General features: G+C 36.1%; 1 protein-coding gene across 3 annotated transcripts in view; it reads left to right on the top strand.

Moving 5' to 3' along the window:
- The window catches only part of TTC17 (tetratricopeptide repeat domain 17), a 153,621-nt gene that overhangs the window by 48,457 nt on the left and 80,947 nt on the right, over positions 1-24,217 (top strand). For 2 of the 3 annotated variants that reach the window (XM_004264025.4, XM_004264024.3), the window contains exons 6-16: positions 991-1,100; positions 1,678-1,822; positions 2,260-2,399; positions 3,841-4,001; positions 5,689-5,801; positions 9,889-10,035; positions 11,385-11,500; positions 11,657-11,822; positions 12,990-13,067; positions 13,197-13,421; positions 20,575-20,761. In XM_004264025.4, coding sequence (XP_004264073.1) covers positions 991-1,100; positions 1,678-1,822; positions 2,260-2,399; positions 3,841-4,001; positions 5,689-5,801; positions 9,889-10,035; positions 11,385-11,500; positions 11,657-11,822; positions 12,990-13,067; positions 13,197-13,421; positions 20,575-20,761 — 1,588 coding nt within the window. The remainder of the gene's footprint in view (positions 1-990; positions 1,101-1,677; positions 1,823-2,259; positions 2,400-3,840; positions 4,002-5,688; positions 5,802-9,888; positions 10,036-11,384; positions 11,501-11,656; positions 11,823-12,989; positions 13,068-13,196; positions 13,422-20,574; positions 20,762-24,217) is intronic. The other variant, XM_033411026.2, reaches the window with a different exon arrangement.

Genomic DNA, 24,217 nt, shown 5'->3' with positions numbered 1-24,217 from the left:
TGGCATTCTTTCTAATCTTTGCTAATTTTTAAAAGGAAAACTTGTAGCTCTTTATTTCCTTTGTTGTTGTTGTTAAGTTTTTCGCCTGCTAAGTAGTCATTGTTTCATATTTTTGAATTGTCCATGTTTTTGGCCCTTGTTCTTTTGGTTTTTGGTTTCTCTGTTTAGATTTTTTATGAGGTAGCTACACATTAAGTGTTGGCTGTCATATGTTTTTCCCATTTTATCTTAAACTTTATGACTTTTTTTCCATGCTGAATTTGATATTTCTTTCTTGGGTTTACACTTACATTGAGTTTTTGACATGATTCAGTTTAGTCTTATGACCTCTGTGTGGTTGAAATTTAGTATATGTTAGGGGACAAAAAATGCAAGCCACAAAAGGAGAAAACCTGTCTGAACTTCTGTTTAATTTGACTAAATAATGCACTTATTACTACATACTAAAGACTTACTTTTTAGCAGTGTGAAGGTCTGAGTTAGTTTCTGAACACACACGAGGAAATGACAAACGTTTACCTTTCACAAAAGCATAAGCCTTTCATTTGTTTACATACATACCTTCATTCAGATGTTAAATAAATAGGAAATTTTGCAATATGTTAATTTCAGGAATTTCATGTTAGAACAACTAGCATTTCTAAGTAGGTTAGATCCTGACTTCTAAAGTCCTGAAACAAGGCCCAAGTTGTGACCACTTGGTGGGATTTTTCGGCTTTATTTCCCCTTCGGAAGATAGTCTGGGGTTGGACTGTCCCTGTGTTTAGATCACACCTTAATACACCTGATCAACTAATGATCAGAATGCTGTCTTGACAGGGATAGTTTATTTGTACTTTGTCCTCTGCTTTGTCGCTACTGTAATGAGTCTTGATTTTCTTCATCAGTTTCAGACCAGACAGAGTGTAAAGGTGCTCATTTTGAACATTCTGAGTTGAAGAAACTATCTTGAGTTATATTTGGTTGTCATTTTATTTGTTTAACTTCTAGAACTCTTCCTCGTGGGTGCTATATAACATGGCTTCATTTTACTGGAGAATAAAGAATGAGCCGTATCAAGTAGTGGAATGTGCTATGCGAGCCCTTCACTTCTCATCCAGGTAGGATTCCTCCTCTTCTGGACCTCCTGATTTTCCATGTAACTCAGGACTGTTAAAATACATAAAAAACAAGAAGAGGAAGCATTGTGTTATACTTGCATTCTCCTCCATCCCTGTTGCAATTAGTCCCATCACAAAAATGTTAGATGTCAAAGAGTTCAAAGTGATGATGGCATAACATACTTCTGATTTCTGTTAAGGAAAAATATATAATGTAGATGCCCTCTGATTCACTTGAGACTTGAAACTAGGGAAATTGGTTGGAGGAACTATCAGAAATTAAATTATTCTCAAAGCAAATATAAGCCCTAAATACATTTTAAAAGCATAAAATCTCTGCCAGATCTTATTTTTGTGGCAAAATTTGTAGTTATCAGATTGAGTAAGCACCGTCAATTATGTAAAATTAAACATTAGGATTTTCTTAAATTATTTTCCCCATCTGTAAGTAAACTCAAAGTTATTTTCCTAAGCTCAATAACTTTGAATGTAATTTGCCCTTGTCAGGTAGTTATAGGCAATTGTGGAGCACATGCTTCTTTCCTGACATCTAATTACATCTTCCCTTCTCTTTTAGGCACAATAAAGACATTGCCCTGGTCAACTTGGCGAACGTTCTGCACAGAGCACACTTCTCTGCTGATGCTGCTGTCGTGGTCCACGCAGCTCTGGACGACAGTGACTTCTTCACTAGCTATTACACTTTAGGAAATATATATGCAGTAAATACAACTTTTTTTTATGTGAACCAATCCAGTTGCTGTTTTCTTTCTTTCTTTCTTTTTTTCCAATAAAAAATACCCTTTTCCCTTCTTTTGGTCCAAACAAGGGGATAGAAAGGAAGAAATTAAGGGAAAAAAACTTCATAGCAATAATGAATCATAAGTGTTTTAGCCTCTTCACAAAGAAAATAATCAAATTGATACAAATATTATTTTCCTTTAGCGTACTCTTCTTAAAATAGCAGTACTTCCAGTTGAACCATGCTGTATAGCATTGCTTCATGTTATGGAGATTTGACTACTGATCGAAATAATATTCACTGTATGAGATTAGTGTGATCTCATAAATCGTAAGGGGATTTGGACGGATACAACCAGGCTAACCATTTCCCCCCCTTTGTTTGTGTATGTGTGTGTGTTTGTTTTTGTCTCTTCAGATGCTTGGGGAGTATAACCACTCAGTGCTCTGTTATGACCATGCTTTACAGGCTAAACCTGGGTTTGAGCAAGCTATAAAGAGGAAGCATGCTGTCCTGTGTCAGCAAAAACTCGAGCAGAAACTGGAAGCTCAACATAGGTAACTAGGAGAAAAAATTACTGAAGCACCAACACTGTAGAACCTTAGGTTAGACTTGTGTAGGGTGATATAAGTGTTAATTTGTTCATTAGAATTAAGAAAAACACCTTTTCATTAATGCTAGCCCTGTCCTTTTTCTCCAATCAGGAGGTTTAGCACAAGTCAGTGGTTGTATAAAGGATTCCAGAAACTAGAGAATATTTACAGTAAATGCCGTCATCTAAATCTTAACAATATTGACAGTCAATTACTTGTATGAAGTCAGATGGAGGAGGGGGTGCTGCCAGATGCTCAGTAATTCTATTGATTACATTTTTATTTCCATAGAATACACTGTCAGTAAAATCACTTGCGCATGCTACATTTGAGCTTTCTCTCCTTTGACTTCTAAGGTTGGGCTGTTGTTATGTTGGTTAAGTGATGTTGAGAGAGATTATTTGGCCCACATTTTAATCAGATTTGTGTAAGTTGTACAGTAATGGAATTCTGTTGTACTTGGTCCTTGTAGTATACTTAAAAAATATCCTGTATTTAATTCTATAAATAATAGGGCCAGTAAAGGAACTTGACATAACTCAGAAGTGAATTGTTCATCTCTTATAGAATTAGCCTTAATGTTTTGAGTGTACTTTGATTATTACAGAATTAAGTGGGGATTTGGATTTCATTAAACTTTTGCCTATTTTCCAATCTGTTTAAAAGCCTAATGTAGTAAAAAGGAAAGAATGACAGCTTGTTTATACCTGGCTTTGTTATACCTGATCAGAACTTGCCCTGGCTGAGTTTCTTCCAATATTATGCTCTTCTTATACAATCTGTGCAGCTATTAAACCTCCATATGTTAACAGTATAATAGGCAATAAGATTTTTGTGACTAAATATAATCAAGCAGCTGATTTATTGATACCAGGTGGTAGGGAATATTCCTTTATAAGCAGTTTCTGTGGTTTTTTTCCCAAAATCTGTAAACCAAGAAGCTACAGTGCAAGAGCAAGGCATTGTGGCCTCTTCTCTTAACCTTGTCTTTAAGTAGAATCAAAGGAAAAGGCGAAAAGGAAGATTCTAGAAAGGCTTTGAATGTCCATGGAACTGACAGTCTTTGTGGAGGGAAATAGACTTGTTAAATGTATAAAGCTTTATAGTAGTATTTATTGCTATGTATCTTTTTTGGCACCTGAAGAGTCTAATACACCTTTTAATGTCATTAATTGTTGTGTTTATGGGAAGAATTTCACATCCATCTTTTTTCCCCCAAATTTTAATAAAACAATAGTATTTATTTAGCCCCATTGTTCTTGAACTTGTGATACAATGATTGTATGTTAAAAGTCAAAATCTAGCAATTTTTGCTGAGAACCAGAAAATCTATGTATTTCAGTGGGTTTAAAAATCCGTAACTTTAAAGCTCTGTAACTCCTTCCTGTTATTAAAAAATGTTAAGATCCCTCCAGCGAACACTGAATGAGTTGAAAGAATATCAAAAGCAACATGACCACTACCTGAGACAGCAGGAGATCCTAGAAAAACATAAGCTGATTCAGGAAGAGCAAATCTTAAGAAATATCATCCATGAGACACAGATGGCAAAAGAGGCACAATTAGGTAAGTACTGATTCCAAGTAATTGAAGACAGGTTAGGAAATTCACTTCTAGTGTGCTTTACTTTCATAACTTTCATGTAGCCATAAAGCAGTATAAAATTGTGCTTATGACTTCTCTCAGTCTTAAAATGAAATCGTTACTACGGGTATACCAGCAGGCCTGAGGAGCTGGTTTGATCCTTCTAACTTTTTTTTAGTAAAAAGTAAAAACCAAATTTTTAAACTAAAAACCAAATTTTAAAGTAAAAACCAAATCTTTTGTATCCTAAGAGTCTTAACAGTTTGTCCTCTATGGCCTACATTGATGCTTCTCTAACTTTGGTATGCGTATCAATCTCTTGTTAAAATGGAGATCTTGTTAAAATGCAGATTCTGATTCAGTAGGTCTGGGTTGGGGCCTGAGATTCTGTTATTCTAACAAGCTCCTATTTGATGCCTGTTGTTGCTAGTCTGAAAACACACTGTAACATGGCCCTACACCAATTTAACGCAAGCTAGACACACCCTAGAATCAAAACATCCACACTTTTCAGCCAACAGTGGCAATAAGGCTAAATGTTCTCCTCTTTTTTTTGCCCCATTAAAAACAAATGTTTTATTTTAGAAGTAAGATTTTAGACTAGACTTTGTCTCAAGTAGGAAAGTAATCAATGGAATACTTTCGGGGGTTCTGAAATCCTCCCCAAAATTATACACAGTATTGTGTATATGCACATTTTTTTTTCCTGGTAAAATGGTATGTAGCTCTTATTAAATCTTTTACAGTCTCTGACCCCAAAGTAGAACCACTGGTCTAAAGGAACTTGGGTTGACAGGATATCAGTGATTTGATTGTATCCAGAATGTTTCATTTCTGATTAAACCCTGTGGGAGCAGATATGACAACTTGACACCAAAGAATAAATGAATTGAATCCCTTATATTACATCCTTCTCCCTTGGTAAATATATTGGTCTGTACAGCCTCTTGATCTTTGACCCTTAGCTGTGAACGTTTACAGTCCATTTTACAATCCACCTGACAAGTTTTCTTTGCTTTTTTTTTTTTTTCTTTGCGGTACGCGGACCTCTCACTCTTGTGGCCTCTCCCGTTGCGGAGCACAGGCTCCAGACGCGCAGGCTCAGCGGCCATGGGTCACGGGCCTAGCCGCTCCGCGGCATTTGGGATCTTCCCGGACCGGGGCACGAACCCATATCCCTTGCATCGGCAGGTGGACTCTCAACCACTGCGCCACCAGGGAAGCCCTTCTTTGCTATTTTGATTGTAAAGAGTATGTTCAGTCCTTGGGATTATTTGCTGCTCAATCTGTACTGAAGTGCAACCAGAGCGCTTATATATATTTGAAAAAGAGTCATGAAGTATATAAAGCAAATTCTCTCCAGAGAGATGGGCAAAGTCTTAAAACAATTTAATCAATAGATTTTACAATCATAGAATGCAATTGCCAGAAGGAACCTCAGTGATTATTTAGTGGAGCCCATTTGTTTTATAGGTGGAGAAACAGGCTTCTTAAGAATGATTTAATTTAATTAACCGTTAATGAGATTTCCCCTGGATAAGTATCCCTTCTGTAAGTACTCTGCCAGGCTCTGAAGAGTACAGGGTTGATAGTACATGACTTAGACTAAGAAAATCATGTTGGCATTGCTGATCTTTTTCATCAATTTAAATTTCCTTTCTTATTCCAGGAAATCATCAGATATGCCGTCTGGTCAACCAGCAGCATAGTTTACATTGCCAGTGGGACCAACCTGTGCGCTACCATCGTGGTGATATCTTTGAAAATGTGGACTATGTTCAGGTCTTTTTCTTAGTCTCTTCTAGTTATTATAAACTTGCACATATCTAAGAGTAATATCACTCCCCCCCTTAATTCCTTATATAATTGATCTCTAAAATGTGTGACCATCATTTAAGGTGTTGAGTATCTGTTATGTTTATGAAGTCAGATTTTATAGAGAGTACTCAGTTACTCCATGAATGACATTTTTATTTCCCAAAGTACTGGCTGTATTTTCTTTTCATATGTGTTTAATTCTTTTCTTCTTTACCAAGAGAGCTAGAATTAAAGCCTTTACCTCCCCTTTTAACTTACTTTAGTAAGACCTATAATTTAAAATTTGGGAAAGAGTAGCCATGCTCTTTCCTGAAGTCATCAGTCCAGTTATGTTGCTTCAACCAAAAACGTCATCAAAATGATCATCTACAAAAAACGTTTATTAAGCACATTGCTGTGTGCATGTTTTTTCTTTCTTTCTGTCTCTGTATATGTCCACACAGGTACATACACATATACACACAGTCATACACATACATAAAATCCTAGCCTATCTAGTTGGGAAGAAATAATACATAAATATAATGATACCAGATAGCATGTAACTGATGCTGATATAGACAGTAAACACAATCAGAGTCCAATTTTCATCCAAAAGGATACTGGAAATAAAATAACATTTATCCTGTCCCATAGAAAACCCATCATGTTCCTTAATCATAGATACAGAAATTTCTAGCAATAAGCAGTTAAAATAAGAGATCAGGAAAACTTCTATAGGAAGACAAACCATGGAAAATTAGAACTCTTTAATTTAGAAAAACCCAGATTACATTGGGAAAGAGTAAGAAATAAAAATTAAGAGGCCATTTAGGAGGAGAAGTAGTAATAGAGACCAAAAGCTTCCTATCATTTTTGTGAGCCAGCTCCTAGCAATATCCCATGTTTGGTTTTCAAGAGTAGTAAAGGAAGAACAGACTTACACCCTCTGGGACTCTAGCTCCCTGTCTTAAATCCAAGCATTTTAAGGGGAAAAAGGGAATATTTAGAAATGAAATATACCGAAACCCAGTGTAACTTTTAGATATCATAATGGTCTCAAGACAGACCATTTGGAAGACTGCCATGTGTGAGTGTAGCTTCCAACATTATATATCCATAAATTTCATCACCGCTATATAGTGAAAGAATCTGTTCCTGTTATTAAAGGCATAGAGCTACAAATTCATTATATTCATTCCTTTTTCTCATCGCTTTCCTACTCCATCCCATCCTAGTCCCATTCTCTTATCTAACAAGGTTTCAGAAATACACAGGAACTATATGGTATCTTGTGAGAATATCAAATATTGTTGTACCTTGGTTTGGAGGTAGGCTATACATATATATTTTTTAACATCTTTATTGGAGTATAATTGCTTTACAATGTTGTGTTAGTTTCTGCTGTATAACAAAGTGAATCAGCTATATGTATACATATGTCCCCATATCCCCTCCCTCTTACATCTCCCTCCCACCCTGCCTATCCCCCCCGCAGGTGGTCACAAAGCACTGAGCTGATCTTCCTGTGCAATGCAGCTGCTTCCCACTAGCTATCTCTGTTTTACATTTGGTAGTGTATATATGTCTGTGCTACTCTCTCACTTTGTTCCAGCTTACCCTTCCCCCCACCCCGTGTCCTCAAGTCCATTCTCTTTGTTTACGTCTTTATTCCTGTCCTGCCCCTAGGTTCATCAGAACCTTTTTTTTTTTTTTTTAGATTCCATATATATGTATTAGCATACAGTATTTGTTTTTATCTTTCTGACTTACTTCACGCTGTATGACGACTCTAAATCCATTTACCTCACTACAAATAAATCAATTTCATTTCTTTTTATGGCTGAGTAATATTCCATTGAATATATGAGCCACATCTTCTTTATCCATTCATCTGTTGATAGACACTTAGGTTGCTTCCATGTCCTGGCTATTATAGATAGTGCTGCAGTGAACATTGTGGTACATGACCCTTTTTGAATTATGGATTTCTCAGGGTATATGCCCAGTAGTGGGATTGTTGGGTCATATGGTAGTTCTATTTTTAGTTTTCTAAGGAACCTCCATACTGTTCTCCATAGTGGCTGTACCAATTTACATTCCCACCAACAGTGCAAGAGGGTTTCCTTTTCTCCATACCCTCTCCAGCATTTATTGTTTGTAGATTTTTGATGATGGCCATTCTGACTGGTGTGAAGTGATACCTCATTGTGGTTTTGATTTGCATTGCTCTAATGATTAGTGATGTGGAGCATCCTTTCACGTGTTTGTTGGCAATCTGTATGTCTTCTTTGGAGAAATGTCTATTTAGGTCTTCCACCCATTTTTGGATTGGGCTGTTTGTTTTTTTGATATTGAGCTGCATGTGCTGCTTATATATTTCGGAGATTAATCCTTTGTCATTTGCTTCATTTGCAAATATTTTCTCCCATTCTGAGGGTTGCCTTTTCATTTCGTTTATGGTTTCCTTTGCTGTGCAAAAACTTTTTAAGTTCCATTAGGTCCCATTTGTTTATTTTCATTTTTATTTCCGTTTCTCTAGGAGGTGGGTCAAAAAGGATCTTGCTGGGATTTATGTCACAGAGTGTTCCGCCTATGTTTTCCTCTAAGAGTTTTATAGTGTCTGGCCTTACATTTAGGTATTTAATCCATTTTGAGTTTATTTTTGTGTATGTGTTAGGAAGTGTTCTAATTTCATTCTTTTACATGTAGCTGTCCAGTTTTTCCAGCACCATTTACTGAAGAGGCTGTCTTTTCTCCATCGTATATTCTTGCCTCCTTTATCAAAGATAAGGTGACGATATATGTGTGGTTTATCTCTGGGCTTTCTATCCTGTTCCATGACCTATAGTTCTGTTTTGGGGCCAGTACCATACTATCTTGATTACTGTAGCTTTGTATTATAGTCTAGTCAGGGAGCCTGATTCCTCCAGCTCCGTGTTTCTTTCTTAAGATTTCTTTGGCTATTCTGGGTCTTTTGTGTTTCCATACAAATTGTAAAATTTTCTGTTCTAATTCTGTGAAAAATGCCATTGGTAGTTGGATAGGTATTGCATTGAATCTGTAGATGGCTTTGGGTAGTATAGTCATTTTCACAGTGTTGATTCTTCCAATCCAAGAACATGGTATATCTCTTCATCTGTTTGTATTGTCTTTAATTTCTTTCATCAGTGTCTTATAGTTTTCTGCATACAGGTCTTTTGTCTCCTTAGGTAGATTTATTCCTAGGTATTTTATTCTTTTTTGTTGTAATGGTAAATGAGAGTGTCTCCTTAATTTCTCTTTCAGATTTTTCATTGTTAGTGTATAGGAATGCAAGAGATTTCTGTGAATTAATTTTGCATCCTGCTACTTTACCAAATTCATTGATTAGCTCTAGTAGTTTTCTGGTAGCATCTTTAGGATTCTGTATGTATAGTATCATGTCATCTGCAAACAGTGACAGTTTTACTTCTTTTCCAATTTGTATTCCTTTTATTTCTTTTTCTTCTCTGATTGCTGTGGCTAAAACTTCCAAAACTATGTTGAATAAGAGTGGTGAGAGTGGGCAACCTTGTCTTGTTCCTGATCTTAGAGGAGGAAATGGTTTTAATTTTTCACCATTGAAGGCTATACATATTTGAAATTGACTGTCCAGTGGTTTTTAATGCCTAAATGATAGCTATATTAAACTCTTAAGAACCCTTAAGCACACTAATTTTATAGAATAGTGATCATTTTAGTCTAGGTAGGGGAGAGGAATAATGAATCAAACATCTAAATCAGCTAATCACTAAACCTATAAGAGACTAAATCATAGAAAGGAAGTAGTGGGACAGGAAAACAACCCACACTAGTTTTCTCACACATCAATGGCATAGTTGATTGAAAGTTGCTAGCTATGCATTATCTGTGAGAGAATACTGTTGGGGCATAGTTCTGAAAATTAAAGATCTGATTGCCTTTTAACTGACCTACTTTGTGATTTTCTTCTAATTTTGAGTATTCATTAACATTTTTGGGTTGAGTTAAATCTTATTTACAACTCCTTTTCTGCTTTCAATTTGATTGAACTTTTCTTTTCATTTTCTAGTTTGGTGAGGATTCATCAACCTCCAGTATGATGTCTGTGAACTTTGATGTTCAAGCAAATCAGAGTGATATCAGTGATTTGGTCAAGTCTTCTCCCATAGCCCATTCTGTTCTCTGGATCTGGGGCAGGGACTCTGATGCATATAGGGTAAGTTAGTAGAGGATGATTAAGGAGTTTTCTCTAACAGACAAGATTTCTTAAAGCAGTGGCCCTCAACCCCACTGATTAATATGGCCCCAGTCACTGTTCAGCTTAGTTCAGCAAGCATTTGTTAAGCTTATATTAAATGGAAGGCATTCTGCTAGGTGGTAAGACACAGGGTCTGTCTTGAGTTCTTGGCAGTCAGGTGGGGCAGATGGACACCCTGATTTCAGTTCAAAGCTCTGAGTATAATCACCAACCCTCACGAGTTTCTAAACTTGACCTAAGTGCGTGCTTGTATGTACTTCACTTATTTAATCAGCATTCTTTTATTGAGCTTCCAACTGTATACCAGGCTGATACTATGAATATAGTACACAAGTTCCTTGCTCTGCTGGAGCTCACATTCTAGCAGAAGATACAGATAATAAACAAGTAAATAAATATGTATTTCTAACCTACCTAAGAAATAATTGTGTGTTAGCCAATGGGGATAGCAACATATGAAGACAGAAAACATGTATTTTTTATTCAACATTAAATTTTCAGAATTTAATTGTGTTTTTATTCTAACAAAATTAATACGGCCACTTATTATTTAATTATGTCTAATATAAATTCCCAAGTTTGAAAGCTTCAGGCTATAAGTTTAGTAAACCTCTGGTATGTGTTATTTATATTTAGAAAGATGAAATTTTACAAATAAAATAATAATTGTTAAACTTCAGCATAGGCAAAGAAAAGTCTTAGTTAAGGGAAAAATAGTTTTCTGTTCCAGTTTTTTAAGTGCATGTATGCTTCCAGGTAAAAGTCACAAACTCCACCTCAAATTGACTTAAACAAAAGAAAATTCACCTCATATTATGGGAAATCCAAAGATAGAGCAAACTTTGGCTTTGGTTGATTCAGTGGCCCGGTGACCCATTCCTTTCCTTTTCTTTAATTTGCCATCCACTGTATTGGTTCCATCCTAAAGCCTGTCTTCCTCATGGTACTGAGGCGACAGCCAGCAGTAGCTGGAGCAACATGGTTTTTGCTCCTATGGGGCATAAGAGACTAAGACTGGCTTTTCTTTCTTGGAAGCCCCAGGCAGACCTCTCCTTGTGTCTTACTGGCTCAGCTGAGTTAGGCCTGCCCAACCCTGAACCAGTCTGTGGTAAAGCAGGTAGAATTACTGACTTAGACTAATAATCTGCAGTAGAAAGAATATTATAGAGTCTACCACAATGTCTATATCTTAAAATACTAAACTGTTTTTAGGTTATCCTAGTATATTTATGTTCTTTTAAAAGTTCATTTAGCATATTGAAGCATTGAATCTGAAGAAATTTATGATAAACTTTCTTTTTTATTAGGACAAACAGCATATTCTGTGGCCTAAAAGAGCAGATTGTGCAGAAAGCTATCCTAGAGTCCCTGTTGGCGGGGAATTGCCAACGTATTTTCTGCCTCCGGAAAACAAAGGACTCAGGCAAGTGCTGATGGATTTGGCAAAGCACTTGATTCTGCATGATTATCATCTGGCGGTTCTTTGAGAGCACCAGCCTTGGACTTGAAAGGTTAAGTCTTTATTTTGAAGTCACCCAAACTTTGAAAATATGAATTTTGTTCCTTTTTCTTGTGCCAGGATCCACGAACTCAACAGTGATGATTATGCTTCAGAAGAAGAGGCCCAAACCCCTGACTGTTCCATAACTGACATCAGAAAAAGCCAGACTCTGTCCTACTTAGTCAAAGAATTAGAGGTCCGCATGGATCTGAAAGCCAAAATGCCAGATGACCATGCACGAAAAGTAAGGCTCACTTAGGCTGGTGTTTATTGCCGTCCATTCTGGTTGACTTCGCAAGCCTCATAGGTGGAGCAAAAATTTGATAGAAGGCAGTTGTTGAGCTTTAAGTTTATGAAACTGAAACATAGAGTTAAAGATTTGGTGAAATAATTAAGAAGTCAGTCATGCTATTGAAGGAATGCCAGTAAAGTGTTCCCCTGGGTTGCTATATACATAGACCACCCAAGCAGTGTTCCTCTAAGAGGGCTGCAAAGATGAGTAACACAGAACTCTGTTTACCTAGTGGAGGCCATTCTGACCACTGCAGTTTAGCTTTACATTCTCCAAGCTTCCAGAAGTTTGTATAAATTGAAACCTTGAAGATTCTCTTTCCTTGGCCTTATCAACCCTGTTTTGCACTCATATGAGGTCCTTAGGAATTTGTATGAATTTGATAACTACTTTGCAAACATTATAAATATGTTCTGTTACGCTGTTTTCTTTAGTTCCTATTAGCTATGTATAACTAGGAATGTTTTATTACTGAATATAAATCCTATATTAGTTACCATTCCGTAGGTACAAATGAAAAAATTTACTTTTTACAGAGAAAACAGACCATCACCATGACCTTTTTTTAACTTAATTTTAAAACTATGAGCAGTTACTACTTACATTCAGCATTTACTGAGGCAAAAAACATTATGTTCCAGGCACAGTTTGGAGTGCTAGGAATACAAAGAAAAATAGACCATGATCCCTAACTTAGAGTTGCTCACAGTTATATAAATGCTGCAAGAATATAAAGTAGACTAATTGAGGATCTGGTGCTTTTCCAGCTAGGAAGGGTAGCAGATTTTCATTGCATCAGGTGTTGCATGCTTTGCTCTCTGAATTATTTCTCATTTGGTTCTGGACACTTAGGTTGACTTGAACGGGGGAATGATAGATCACCTTAATATGTATGTGGTGTATATGTTTTTAACTTTTTTTAATTAAAGGAAACTAAGGCATACATGAGCAGGGTAACACCTGTTGTAATGTCAATGACTGCATGTTATGTATATAATTATAAATATCTCTTCAAGTTAGCTGTTCCTGAGGAGCTCAAGACTGTTGTCTATAGAAATTCTTTTCAAATGTCTTCCCTGTTATTTTCAATTGATTCAATCTTCGTTTTGATGTTTTCAGATTTTGCTTTCCCGTATTAATAACTATACTATCCCAGAAGAAGAAATTGGGTCTTTCTTATTTCATGCTATTAACAAGGTGAGTTGCCTACCTCAGATATCTGACATTTAGTAATTGTAATTAAAAGTTAAAATGCATGTATTAAAAAATCCTTTTTAGAATGAGTACTGTATTCTTGTATTAACTGAAGTATTTGGGGTTTTTCAGCCAAATGCTCCTGTCTGGCTGATACTCAATGAAGCTGGACTCTACTGGAGAGCAGTAGGAAATAGCACCTTTGCTATTGCTTGTCTTCAGAGGGCTTTGAATTTGGCTCCGCTTCAATACCAGGATGTTCCTCTTGTGAACTTGGCCAACCTTTTGATTCACTATGGCCTTCATCTTGATGCCACTAAACTACTGCTTCAAGCTTTGGCCATCAATAGCTCTGAGGTGAGGTTTTATGTTTCTTTGTAGCAATATAAACTAAGTAGTGATAACTCAAATTCAGAGTATAATATGTATTTTTATAGAGAGGGCATAAAAAAAAACTCGTTTTATTTTTTAGTAGAATTTGCATATTGTAAGACGGCTTTGTTTTATTTTTGATGTGTTCATCTATTTTAAATGAATGAAGTTTATAAATTATACAGTTATTTTTTAGAAACTTACATTTACATAAGAATGACATAGCTGCTAAAAATATACTGCCACATCTTTATGTCTGAAACATCTGCTTCTCACTTTATCCTGCTCATTACAGCGTGCACATTGCATAATGTTATACTGTTTTACAGCGTTAATTTATAGATACCTTTATACCAACCAAGCCAGAGCACAGTTTAAAGGTTGTTTTGATAAGGATAGATAAGTAGGTTGATATTCATGCCCTGAATCTCCCACATGCAATCCATAGAGTTGTGTCACTGCTTTGTAGTTAAATACTTTATTTCATTGTTTCTAAAGTACCACTTACTTTTTTTTTTTCATATTTTAACATCTCTGAAATAAGGATGCATGTTATAATTGATGACATCTTAGGTTTGATGAATGCAGTTATAATAAATGTACAGTTAAATTGCTTTTATACTTAGCGTCTAAATGTTTCTGAGTTTTATATGCAAAGAAACTTTTAGAAGAAGTGTGCATGAATGGCCTAGGTTTATTCGAGGTGTCCCAAAACTGATTTTTTCGGTACTAGAAGAGAATGTTGCCTGTTAAGAGTTTCCTTTGAAATACACCAATTCACAACTGGATTTTAAGTAAAACTTTATAATCACTGTTATACAACAGGCCAAGTTGCCAGAGAAGTACATCAAATATTAATCAAATGTTTACTGTGTGCCAGGTGTGGCTATAGTAGAACAGATGGTCTATATGAGATGTGATAAAATGAACACCCAAATGGAAGGTTCAGCACAGCTGCATTCCCTTGATACTTCTCATGGTTCACTTTTTTCTGCCACCAGCCAAGGCAATTAGGCAGTTTTCTTCTGGGGGAAAAAAAAAAAAAAGCTCCTTTAGAGATTAGCTGCCTTTTCATTTTTTTTTTTGCAGTACGTGGGCCTCTCACTGTTGTGGCCTCTCCCGTTGTGGAGCACAGGCTCCGGATGCGCAGGCTCATTGGCCATGGCTCACGGGCGTAGCTGCTCCGCGGCATGTGGGATCTTCCCGGACCGGGGCACAAACCCAGGTCCCCTGCATCGGCAGGCGGACTGTCAACCACTGCGCCACCGGGGAAGCCCTGCCTTTTCATATTTGAAAATTATACTAAAATTTTAGCTAAATACTGTAGTACTGCAACAAGAATAAAAATACAAATCAGTGAATCAGGGTAGATACCCCAAAATACACCTTAATCAGACCCTACCCCCAGCTGTCAACATTTGGAAATATTTCCTTATAAGCTTTCCTTCTATGTAAATATTTCATAGTGTTGCAACTTTACTGTACTGGTGATCTTTAAAACTTATATAAAAAAAAATTTTTACTACCTAGTTTTTATAGCCATCAATTTAAGTGGTTGTATAAAGGTTTGATGAATTGATATGTTAGAACTTACTCCTCTGTTGCTGGATGTTTAGGTTGCTAATATCAGTAATGATTTTCTGGATACGACCTTTTCTGTTTTCCAGATAATTTTCTTAGGAAAGACTGCTAGTAGCAGTGAAATTACTAAGTCAGTAAGAGAATGAATATTTTGATGGCTTTGATACAAAATACCAAACAATCCACAAAAAGATTTGGGCCAATATATATTGCCATAATCAAGATCTATAAATATTCATTTTGCTTGTATTATCACCAGAATCAGTTGAAGTAACTGCTAACTTTTATTGATTGTTTACTAGAGCCAGGCATCATACTAAGCACTTTACATGTAATAACTCATTTAATCCTCAGAACAACCCTATGAGATAAGATTTACCCATTTGATAGAAAAAGAATGCCAAAGGGATTTACAGAAAGTCATAGAGCTTGGATTTGAACTCAGGGAGAGTGGCCATTAGAGTTCACACCTTTATAGTCAAGTCACACTGCTTCTGTATTAACGTTTGTAAAATAGATTTACTTTAAAAAATTCCATTTCTCTGTTGTAACATAAATTTCTTAATCTTATTTTAAGGATATTGTATTTTTTAAAAATGTTTATTTATTTGGCTATGCCGGGTCTTAGTTGCGGCACACAGGATCTTCGCAGCATGTGGGATCTTTTTTTTTTTAGTTGCAGCGTGCGGGATCTTTTTATTTTTTACTTTTTAGGTGGGGCATGTAGGATCTTTAGTTGCGGCATGCAGGCTCTTAGTTGCGGCATGTAGGATCTATTTCCCTGACCAGGGATTGAACCCGGGCTTTCTGCATTGGGAGCTCAAAGCCTTAACCACTGGACCACCAGGGAAGTCCCTGTTTTACTGTTTATTGTTTGTTTGTTTGTGTTTCTGGTTGCGTTGGGTTTTCGTTGCTGTGCGCGGGCTTCTCATTGTAGTGGCTTCTCTTGTTGCGGAGCACAGGCTCTAGGCACATGGGCTTCAGTAGTTGCAGCGTGTGGGCTCAGTAGTTTTGGCTCGCAGGCTCTGGAGCGCAGGCTCAGTAGTTGTGGTGCACGGGCTTAGTTGCTCCATGGCATGTGGGATCTTCCCAGGCCAGGGCTCAAACCCATGTCCCCTGCATTGGCAGGTGGATTCTTAACAACTGTGCCATCAGGAAAGTCCCCTATTTTATTGTATTTTTAAAGTAAAAGTTTATGTAGGCATTTTGCTCATTTTGTTAGAATTTGTTTTTTTTTTAATTTTACATGAACTCTTTATACAATAAAGTCTTTAACTCCATCTATCATATGTTAAAAATATTTTCTCTCTTTGCCTTTTTATCTTAGCTTTTAAAACTTACCTTAATTTTCCATCTTTTCCCTTTTGATTTCTATTGTTAGATTTAAGGTGTCCTCATAAGAAGTCTGAAAAAAAAATAGTTCTATTTTGTTTTCTCTGGTTTGTCTTTAAATAGTTGACTCTCAGATATACAAAGGTCTTTTCCTATGTTGTCTTCTAGATGTTTTACAGTTTCAGGTTTCACATTTAGGCCTATGATCCATTTCAAGTTAAATTTTCTTTGCAGTGTGAGGTAGGGATCAAAGTTCATTCATCAAAGTTCATATCCAAATGGATATCTGATTGTTCCAGGACCATATCTCAAGAACATTACACTTTCCTTATTGAGTCACTTATCACCTTTGCTCTGAACTCCAGACTCCTTTATCCAACAGCTAACATGACACCTCCACTTGAATGTCTAAAACACGGTCTAAAACTACAGGCCAAAACTAAGCTCCTTAACATTGTTCTAATTTGTTCTCAGTCTTTCCCATTTCAGGAAACAGTAAAGCCAGTATCTCAGGACAAAAACTTAGAGCCATCCTTCGTACCTTTCTCCTTCTCTCAGGGCAGATTCAATCTATTAAGTAATCTTGCTGGTTCTGTTTTTAAAATATACCCAGAATTTCACTATTTACCATCATCTCCACTGCTATCTTATCCACACCATCATTGTCTTTTATCTAGATTATTTCAGTAGCCTCCTAACTAGCTTCTTGGCTTTCTGCCTTTGTCACCCTACACTCTATTCACAGTACAGCAGTCAATGAAATTCTTCTTAAAAGTCAGATGTTGTCAGGGACTTCCCTGTTGGTCCAGTGGTTAAGACTCCACACTTCCACTGCAGGGGCACGGGTCCAATCCCTGGTTAGGGAACTAAGATCCCACGTGCCGCGCAGCGCAGCCAAAAAAAAAAAAAGAAAGAAAGAAATTGCATTATGAATAAATACAATGCCTGTAGTGCTCAGCATATGCTAAACTTATATGCTGTTCCTTAGCTTTAGGAAGCTGTAGAGTATTGCTTAAAGGGAGCCGCTTCCCCTCTCCTTTCACCTAAATTCTCTCCATTCCCATAGCCAGAGTTGAAAAATTACCTTCTACATTGAAAAAATACAAGAAACAAAGTTAGTAATTTTTTTTCAATGTCAGATGTTGTTATTTGTTCATATCTCTGCGGTGACTCTCCATGTAACTCACAGTAAGAAACAAGAATTTATAATGATGTAGAAGGTCCTACATGACCTTGTTACTTTTCTGACCATATCTCCATGAGATCGTTCCTTTGGTCATTCTATTCTAGCCTCACTTGGCCGCCTTGCAGTTCCTTGAACATGCTAGCTGTGCTCCCTCCTCAGGACCTTTGCATTTTCTATTCTCTCTGCTTGGAATGCTTCATCCCACTAAGATTCTTCATAGCTTGCTCCTCATCTCCTTAAAATCTTTTACAAATACTAACTTCTCAGGGAGTCTTTCCCTTACTACTCTGTTTGTAACGGCACTCTCTTCCCTATGGTTAGTACTATTTATGTCTCTTCCCTGCTGTCCTTCATCACATTTTACTCACAATTGTGTGACACGAGACTATGAGATCCACTAAGGCAAGGATTTATCTTTCTTATTTTCTGCTGTATCCCCAGTGTCAAAACCAGTATTTGAAACATGGTAAACACTCAGTAATTATTTTCAGAATGAATTCACGAAAATTATTCTTTTTTTCCAAAATGCTAACCAGTTCGTCTCAATACAAGATATTTGCACAACTATCATTCTAGTCATAGGGATAATCATGATACTTCGTTTCCTTCATTCTAGTTGTAAGGATAATTACGATACTTCGTTTCCTTATGGAAAATATAAAGACATTTTTGAAATCTATGTATGGAATTTAATTGTATATCTTAGTGAGAACCACTAAGTAATACTTTAAATGTAACCTGAGTGCTACCTAGATTAGGCCTCTTTAATCTGGAATATTTTGTACACCTTGGTTTGGTTATAGAGAGATATTTCTGATGACCTAACAGCCTGAATCAAAAGCAAGTAGCTGATAAATTATAGGAGATAATTGCTTTTCACGGGGATATACTGTGCAATTTGAGAATAAAACATTCTTAGATCTTTTAAAATATTTTTAATGATAAAGTAAATAGATGGTTTGTAGAATAAATGGTTTGTATGCAGCAAATACTAAGCATAGGTATATTTCTGCTAAAATGACCTAAACCGAATACTTCGGGCTGCGTATAAAAACAAAGTCTCAACAAACAATTGGAAAATAGAATTTTAAGACTATTTACAATAGCATCCCAAAAATCAGATATCTAGAAGTAAATCTAAAGGAAGATGCACAAGATTTCTATCGTGATTACAAAACATTGCTAAGAGAAAGAAAACCTAAATAAATGGTGATATACATCATGTTCATGGATTGAAACATTCAATATTGTTAAGATGTAAGTTCTCTTCAGATTGATTTATAGATTCAATGTGATCCCAAACTCCCAGCAATTGCATGTATATGTGTGTGTAAATTGATAAGGAGAGTCAAAAATCTACATAAAAATGGATCTAGAATAGCTCAAAAATTGGGGTGTGAGGGGAAGAAAAAAACAGAGTTGGAAGGTTTATATTACCAGATTTCAAGACTTAACTGTAGTTAAATCAGTATGGTACTGGCACAAAGATACTCAAATATATCAGTGGAACACAATAGAGAAATTAAAAATAGGCCCCTGCATATATGGTCACCTGATTTATGACAAAGGCACACTAGTTCAGTGTGTGTGGGAGCTTTTGGTTTTTCAGTAGGTAGTAATGGACTACTTGGATATCCCCTATGGAAAAAGAAATGAACCCTGACTCCTACTCCATGTCATACACAAGATGAATTTGAGGTGGATCATGTACCAAAATGTGAAAGATAAAACAATAAAGCTTCTTGATGAAAACATAGGAGGAAGTCTTTGTTACCTCATAGCTGGCAAAGATTTCAAAAAGCACTAACTATAAAAGAAAAAAATATATAACTGAACTTCATTAAAATTAAGAATTTCTGTTTATCAGAAGATACCATTAAGAGAATAAAAAGGCAAACAACAGACTTGGAGAAGATATTTGCAATAAATATTTCCAGCAGAGGTCTCATGTCTAGTGTATATATAAAGAACTCCTTCAAATCAATAAGAAAAAGGCAACCCAATTTTTTTTTAATGGGGAAAACAACAGCACTTCAGCAATAAGGGTACCCAGAGGGCCAGTAAGCACATGAAAAAATATTCAACATTATTACTAATCAAGGAAATGCACATTAAAATCACAGTGAGATGCCACTTAAGCATCTCACTAAAACAGCTAAATTTAAAAAACTGACAATAACAAGTCAGTGAATTCTCACAGTTGTTGGTAGGAGTGCAAGTCTGTATGTCCAATGGGAAATGGTTTCGTTGTATCTCATAAAACTAAATGTATGCCTACCTTAAGAACCACTGCTAAGTGTATACCCAAGGAAAATGAGTGCATATGTCTATCAAAAGACATTTACATGACTGTTCATAGTAGCTTTATTTATAGTAACCCAAAACTGCAAACAATCCAAAAACTCCCTATCAGTAGGAGAATGGATGAATAAATTGTGGTGTATTCACATGATGAAACATTACACATCAATTTTTTTTAAGAAGAATGAACAAATAGTACACAAAAAACATCTGGTTTCTTGAATATTAGATGTTGTGTTGAGTGAAAGCAGGTACAAAAGGGTACATATTATACACGTAAGAGAACAGACTGTTTGATTCCATTTATATGGAGTTCAAGAACAGGCAAGGCAGAGCTGATCTATGGTGATAGTCACAACATCACATCAAGTGGTGTTACCTCTGGGGTTGGGGTTGGGTTGCCCAGGGGAACCTCTTGGGGCACCAGAAATGTTCCAAATGTTTTGTATCTTTAGATGAGTGGTGGTTACAGGGGTATATACATATAAAAAAACTCATTGAGCTGTAAGCTTAAGACTAGTACATGTTACATACTTTATGTATTTTTTATCTTAGTAAAAAGGTAAAAAATAAATTTATATTAAACAGTTTAGCTGATGTAAATAAAATGGACAGTTGGGGTAACTTTTATGAGGTAACCTAAAAAAAGCCAAAAGACATATACTGTAAAGGTTTTGTAACTCTCAGAAAATATTAATTCATTAACATTTTCTGATTTTTTTTTTTCTTTCTTTTCAGCCCCTGACCTTTTTGAGCCTGGGAAATGCTTACCTTGCTCTGAAGAATATCAGTGGGGCACTTGAGGCCTTTAGACAGGCTTTGAAATTAACTACCAAATGCCCAGAGTGTGAAAACAGCCTGAAGTTGATTCGCTGTATGCAGTTTTATCCTTTTCTGTACAACATCACCTCTTCTGTTTGCAGTGGTAAGCAGCTGTTAAATGCTGGCAAAACAATGAGTTCAATCAGGATTCCTGTTTTGATCAACAGAACACAGAAAATGATTTTATTTTTCCAAGGTTTTTACATAACCAGTGTAATACTAGATACATAGGAAAGAAATTAATTAATAACTGCTGTGTACATGCCTTGGAGCATTGGGCTTAATTCTCTCCCAGAACCCTAGTTTGAGAAAGGCTGATCAAAGTATATTCGACTGGGATTGATAAGCTGTGAGATTTTTTTCTCTCCCCCAAATCTCTGATGTTCTACAACAACTGATATTTATGGTAAAAGATTTTTTTTTCTGCCACAAATTCAAACGGTGTAATGAGATTTGAAGCAGTGTTTCTATCCTCATTCACCGAAGTACAGCCCCTTGTCTTTGAGTGGAGGTGGTGTGGACCTTCACCGCACCTTTCAGGCAGTCGTCCGACGTGAAGCTGCTATCTACTTTGCATTCTTCCACTTCCTCCCACAGGCACCACGCATGTGTACATATGTGTATACATACACACGTGTGCAGCAGTGTGTCCACCTGGGTCAGAGCTACTTGAGTTAATGTCTCAACTATTGTAAATTTCTAAGAGTTCCATGATATTTTTTCTTCAATATTTTTTTATTGACGTATAGTTGATTTACAATGTATTAATTTCTGCTGTACAGCAAAGGGATTCAGTTATACATATTTATACATTCTTTTTCTTTGAATTTTTATTTTTTTATACAGCAGGTTCTTGTTAGTCATCAGTTTTATACGCATCAGTGTATACATGTCAATCCCAATCACCCAATTCATCACATCCTCACCCCCACCCCACCCCCCGTCACTTTCCCCCCTTGGTGTCCATACGTTTGTTCTCTACATCTGTGGCTCAGTTTCTGCCCTGCAAACTGGTTCATCTGTACCATTTTTCTAGATGCCACATATATGAGTTAATATACGATATTTGTTTTTCTCTTTCTGACTTACTTCACTCTGTATGACAGTCTCTAGATCCATCCATGTCTCTACAAATGACCCAATTTCGTTCCTTTTTATGGCTGAGTAATATTCCATTTTATATATATTCCACATCTTCTTTATCCATTCGTCTGTTGGTGGGCATTTAGGTTGCTTCCATGACCTGGCTATTGTAAATAGTGCTGCAGTGAGCATTGGGGTGCATGTGTCTTTTTGAATTATGGTTTTCTCTGGGTATATGCCCAGTAGTGGGATTGCTGGGTCATATGGTAATTTTATTTTTAGCTTTTAAAGGAACACATTGTATGAGCACATTGAATATAAGGAATACATTCTTTTTTAATATTTTTTATTTATGGTTTATCATAGGATATTGAATATAGTAGTTCCACGATATTTGATTATTATTTAACCTTCACTGGAAGAAGAAAAATGAGTTTAACTTGAATTATAAGTGGTTCAGTTTATATACATGTGAATCCTCAGTACCTTGCTTTTGTAGAGCACACAGTAGATGCTGTGTTTAATGTTCAAATTAGATTATAATGTTCAACCAGAAGACTAGCTCAGCTCCTTCACTTCAGGTATTTAGAAGAAGAAAAAAAGTGATACACACTTCATTAAGTGACTTGTCTAAAAGACGTCAGTAATTACTAGATTTGGCACCGAAACTGATTCACTATACCAGACTGCCTTAGGATTTTAATGGAAGGCAGGAAGTCATTTTAAATATCAGAGCCCTTTTTTTAGTGAAGAAACGAAAAATCTCTCAGACTCTATAGCTCAGTTGTAGATCATTGTTGAGCAGCATCTAAACTAGAATTCGTACATGAATGCTGAAGGCCTAACAGTGTTTTTTTAGCAAGGCAGTATAGTGGGGTGGCTAGTTCTAGAGTCATACAGATTCATGTTTGAGCCCTGGCTTTGCCATTACTATCTTTCTGTTCCCATTAAAGTAATTTGTGTCCTAATCTATAAAATGAAAGACAGTAAAATTTCATATACTTTTTGGGAGGATTAAATGAGATTATTGTCACAGAGTAGGTGTTATGTAAAAGTAAGCCATTAGAAATTCATAATGAATACAGAATATGACTCTAAAGTTAAGGATCTTTATCTTCTTATATAATACTAGAAAATATGTTGTGGTCTTTAAAGTTTTGTAGGTTATATCTAAGGACAGCCTTATAAACAGGATTTCATTTTTTTTCAATGAGCTGTTTATATTAATAGAATTTCTTATTTTCTTTACTATCATCTCCCTCACTTCTCTTCTTTTCTGTTATTGGGAAGAAGGGTTTTGTATGTATATAGTGATCCTTTTCTAAAAGCCTTTTCTCTTGTATTTGTTTTACATGCTTTTGCTTAGTATTTTAGTTTCTTGAAATTTATTGTTATTTTATGTCACTGATGTTGAGAGAGGAAATTCAGTTGTCTTAAGCTCTTTTTCCCCTGGAACATAATCTCAACTAGCCCAGGGAACTATTAACTTGAAACAGATCTTTCTCAAAATTGTAGTATCTGATAGTCCAGGTTATTCCAAGAATATTTTTTTTTCCTGCTCACTTTTTTTTTTTAAATAATTTTTAAATTTTTGGCCGCATTGGGTCTTCATTGCTGCGCACAGGCTTTCTCTAGTTGCGGCGAGCGGGGGCTACCCTTCGTTGCAGAGTGTGGGCTTCTCATTACGGTGGCTTCTCTTGTTGCATAGCACGGGCTCTAGGCACGCGGGCTTCAGTAGTTGTGGCTCGCATGCTTAGTTGCTCTGTGGCATGTGGGATCTTCCTGGACCAGGGCTAGAACCCGTGTCCCCTGCATTGGCAGGCAGACTCTTAACCACTGCGCCACCAGGGAAGTCCCCAAGAATATTATTGAATCTGATACAATAACTATAAAAGAAAATAATTTGACTTGGGAAGAGGGAATACCATTTTTGGTTCTTTCAGAGAGCTCATTTTTAAAATTTTTTTTTTAATGAAAAAACATTAGCCCTTTTTACATTGTAATTAATTAGTTTAGAAAAGAATCCAACGTCAGTAAATTTAAGAATATTGAAATCTTACCAAGCATCTTTTCGGACCATAACGCTATGAGATTAGAAATGAATTACAGGGAAAAAAACGTAAAAAACACAAACACATGGAAGCTAAACAATACGTTACTAAATAACCAAGAGATCAATAAAGAAATCAAAGAGGAAATTTAAAAATACCTAGAGACAAATGACAATGAAAACATGACGATCCAAAACCTATGGGATGCAGCAAAAGCAGTTCTAAGAGGGAAGTTTATAGCAATACAAGCCTACCTCAAGAAACAAGAAAAATCTCAAGTAAACAATCTAACATTACACCTAAAGCAACTAGAGGAAGAAGAATAAACAAAACCCAAAGTTAGCAGAAGGAAAGAAATCATAAAGATCAGAGCAGAAATAAATGAAATAGAAACAAAGAAAACAGTAGCAAAGAACAATAAAACT

Source organism: Orcinus orca, chromosome 8 (genome assembly GCF_937001465.1).
Source record: "Orcinus orca chromosome 8, mOrcOrc1.1, whole genome shotgun sequence".
NCBI classification, from domain to species: Eukaryota; Metazoa; Chordata; class Mammalia; order Artiodactyla; family Delphinidae; genus Orcinus; species Orcinus orca.
Note: the sequence above shows the minus strand (reverse complement) of the source record. Positions and strands in the feature narration are given on the sequence as shown.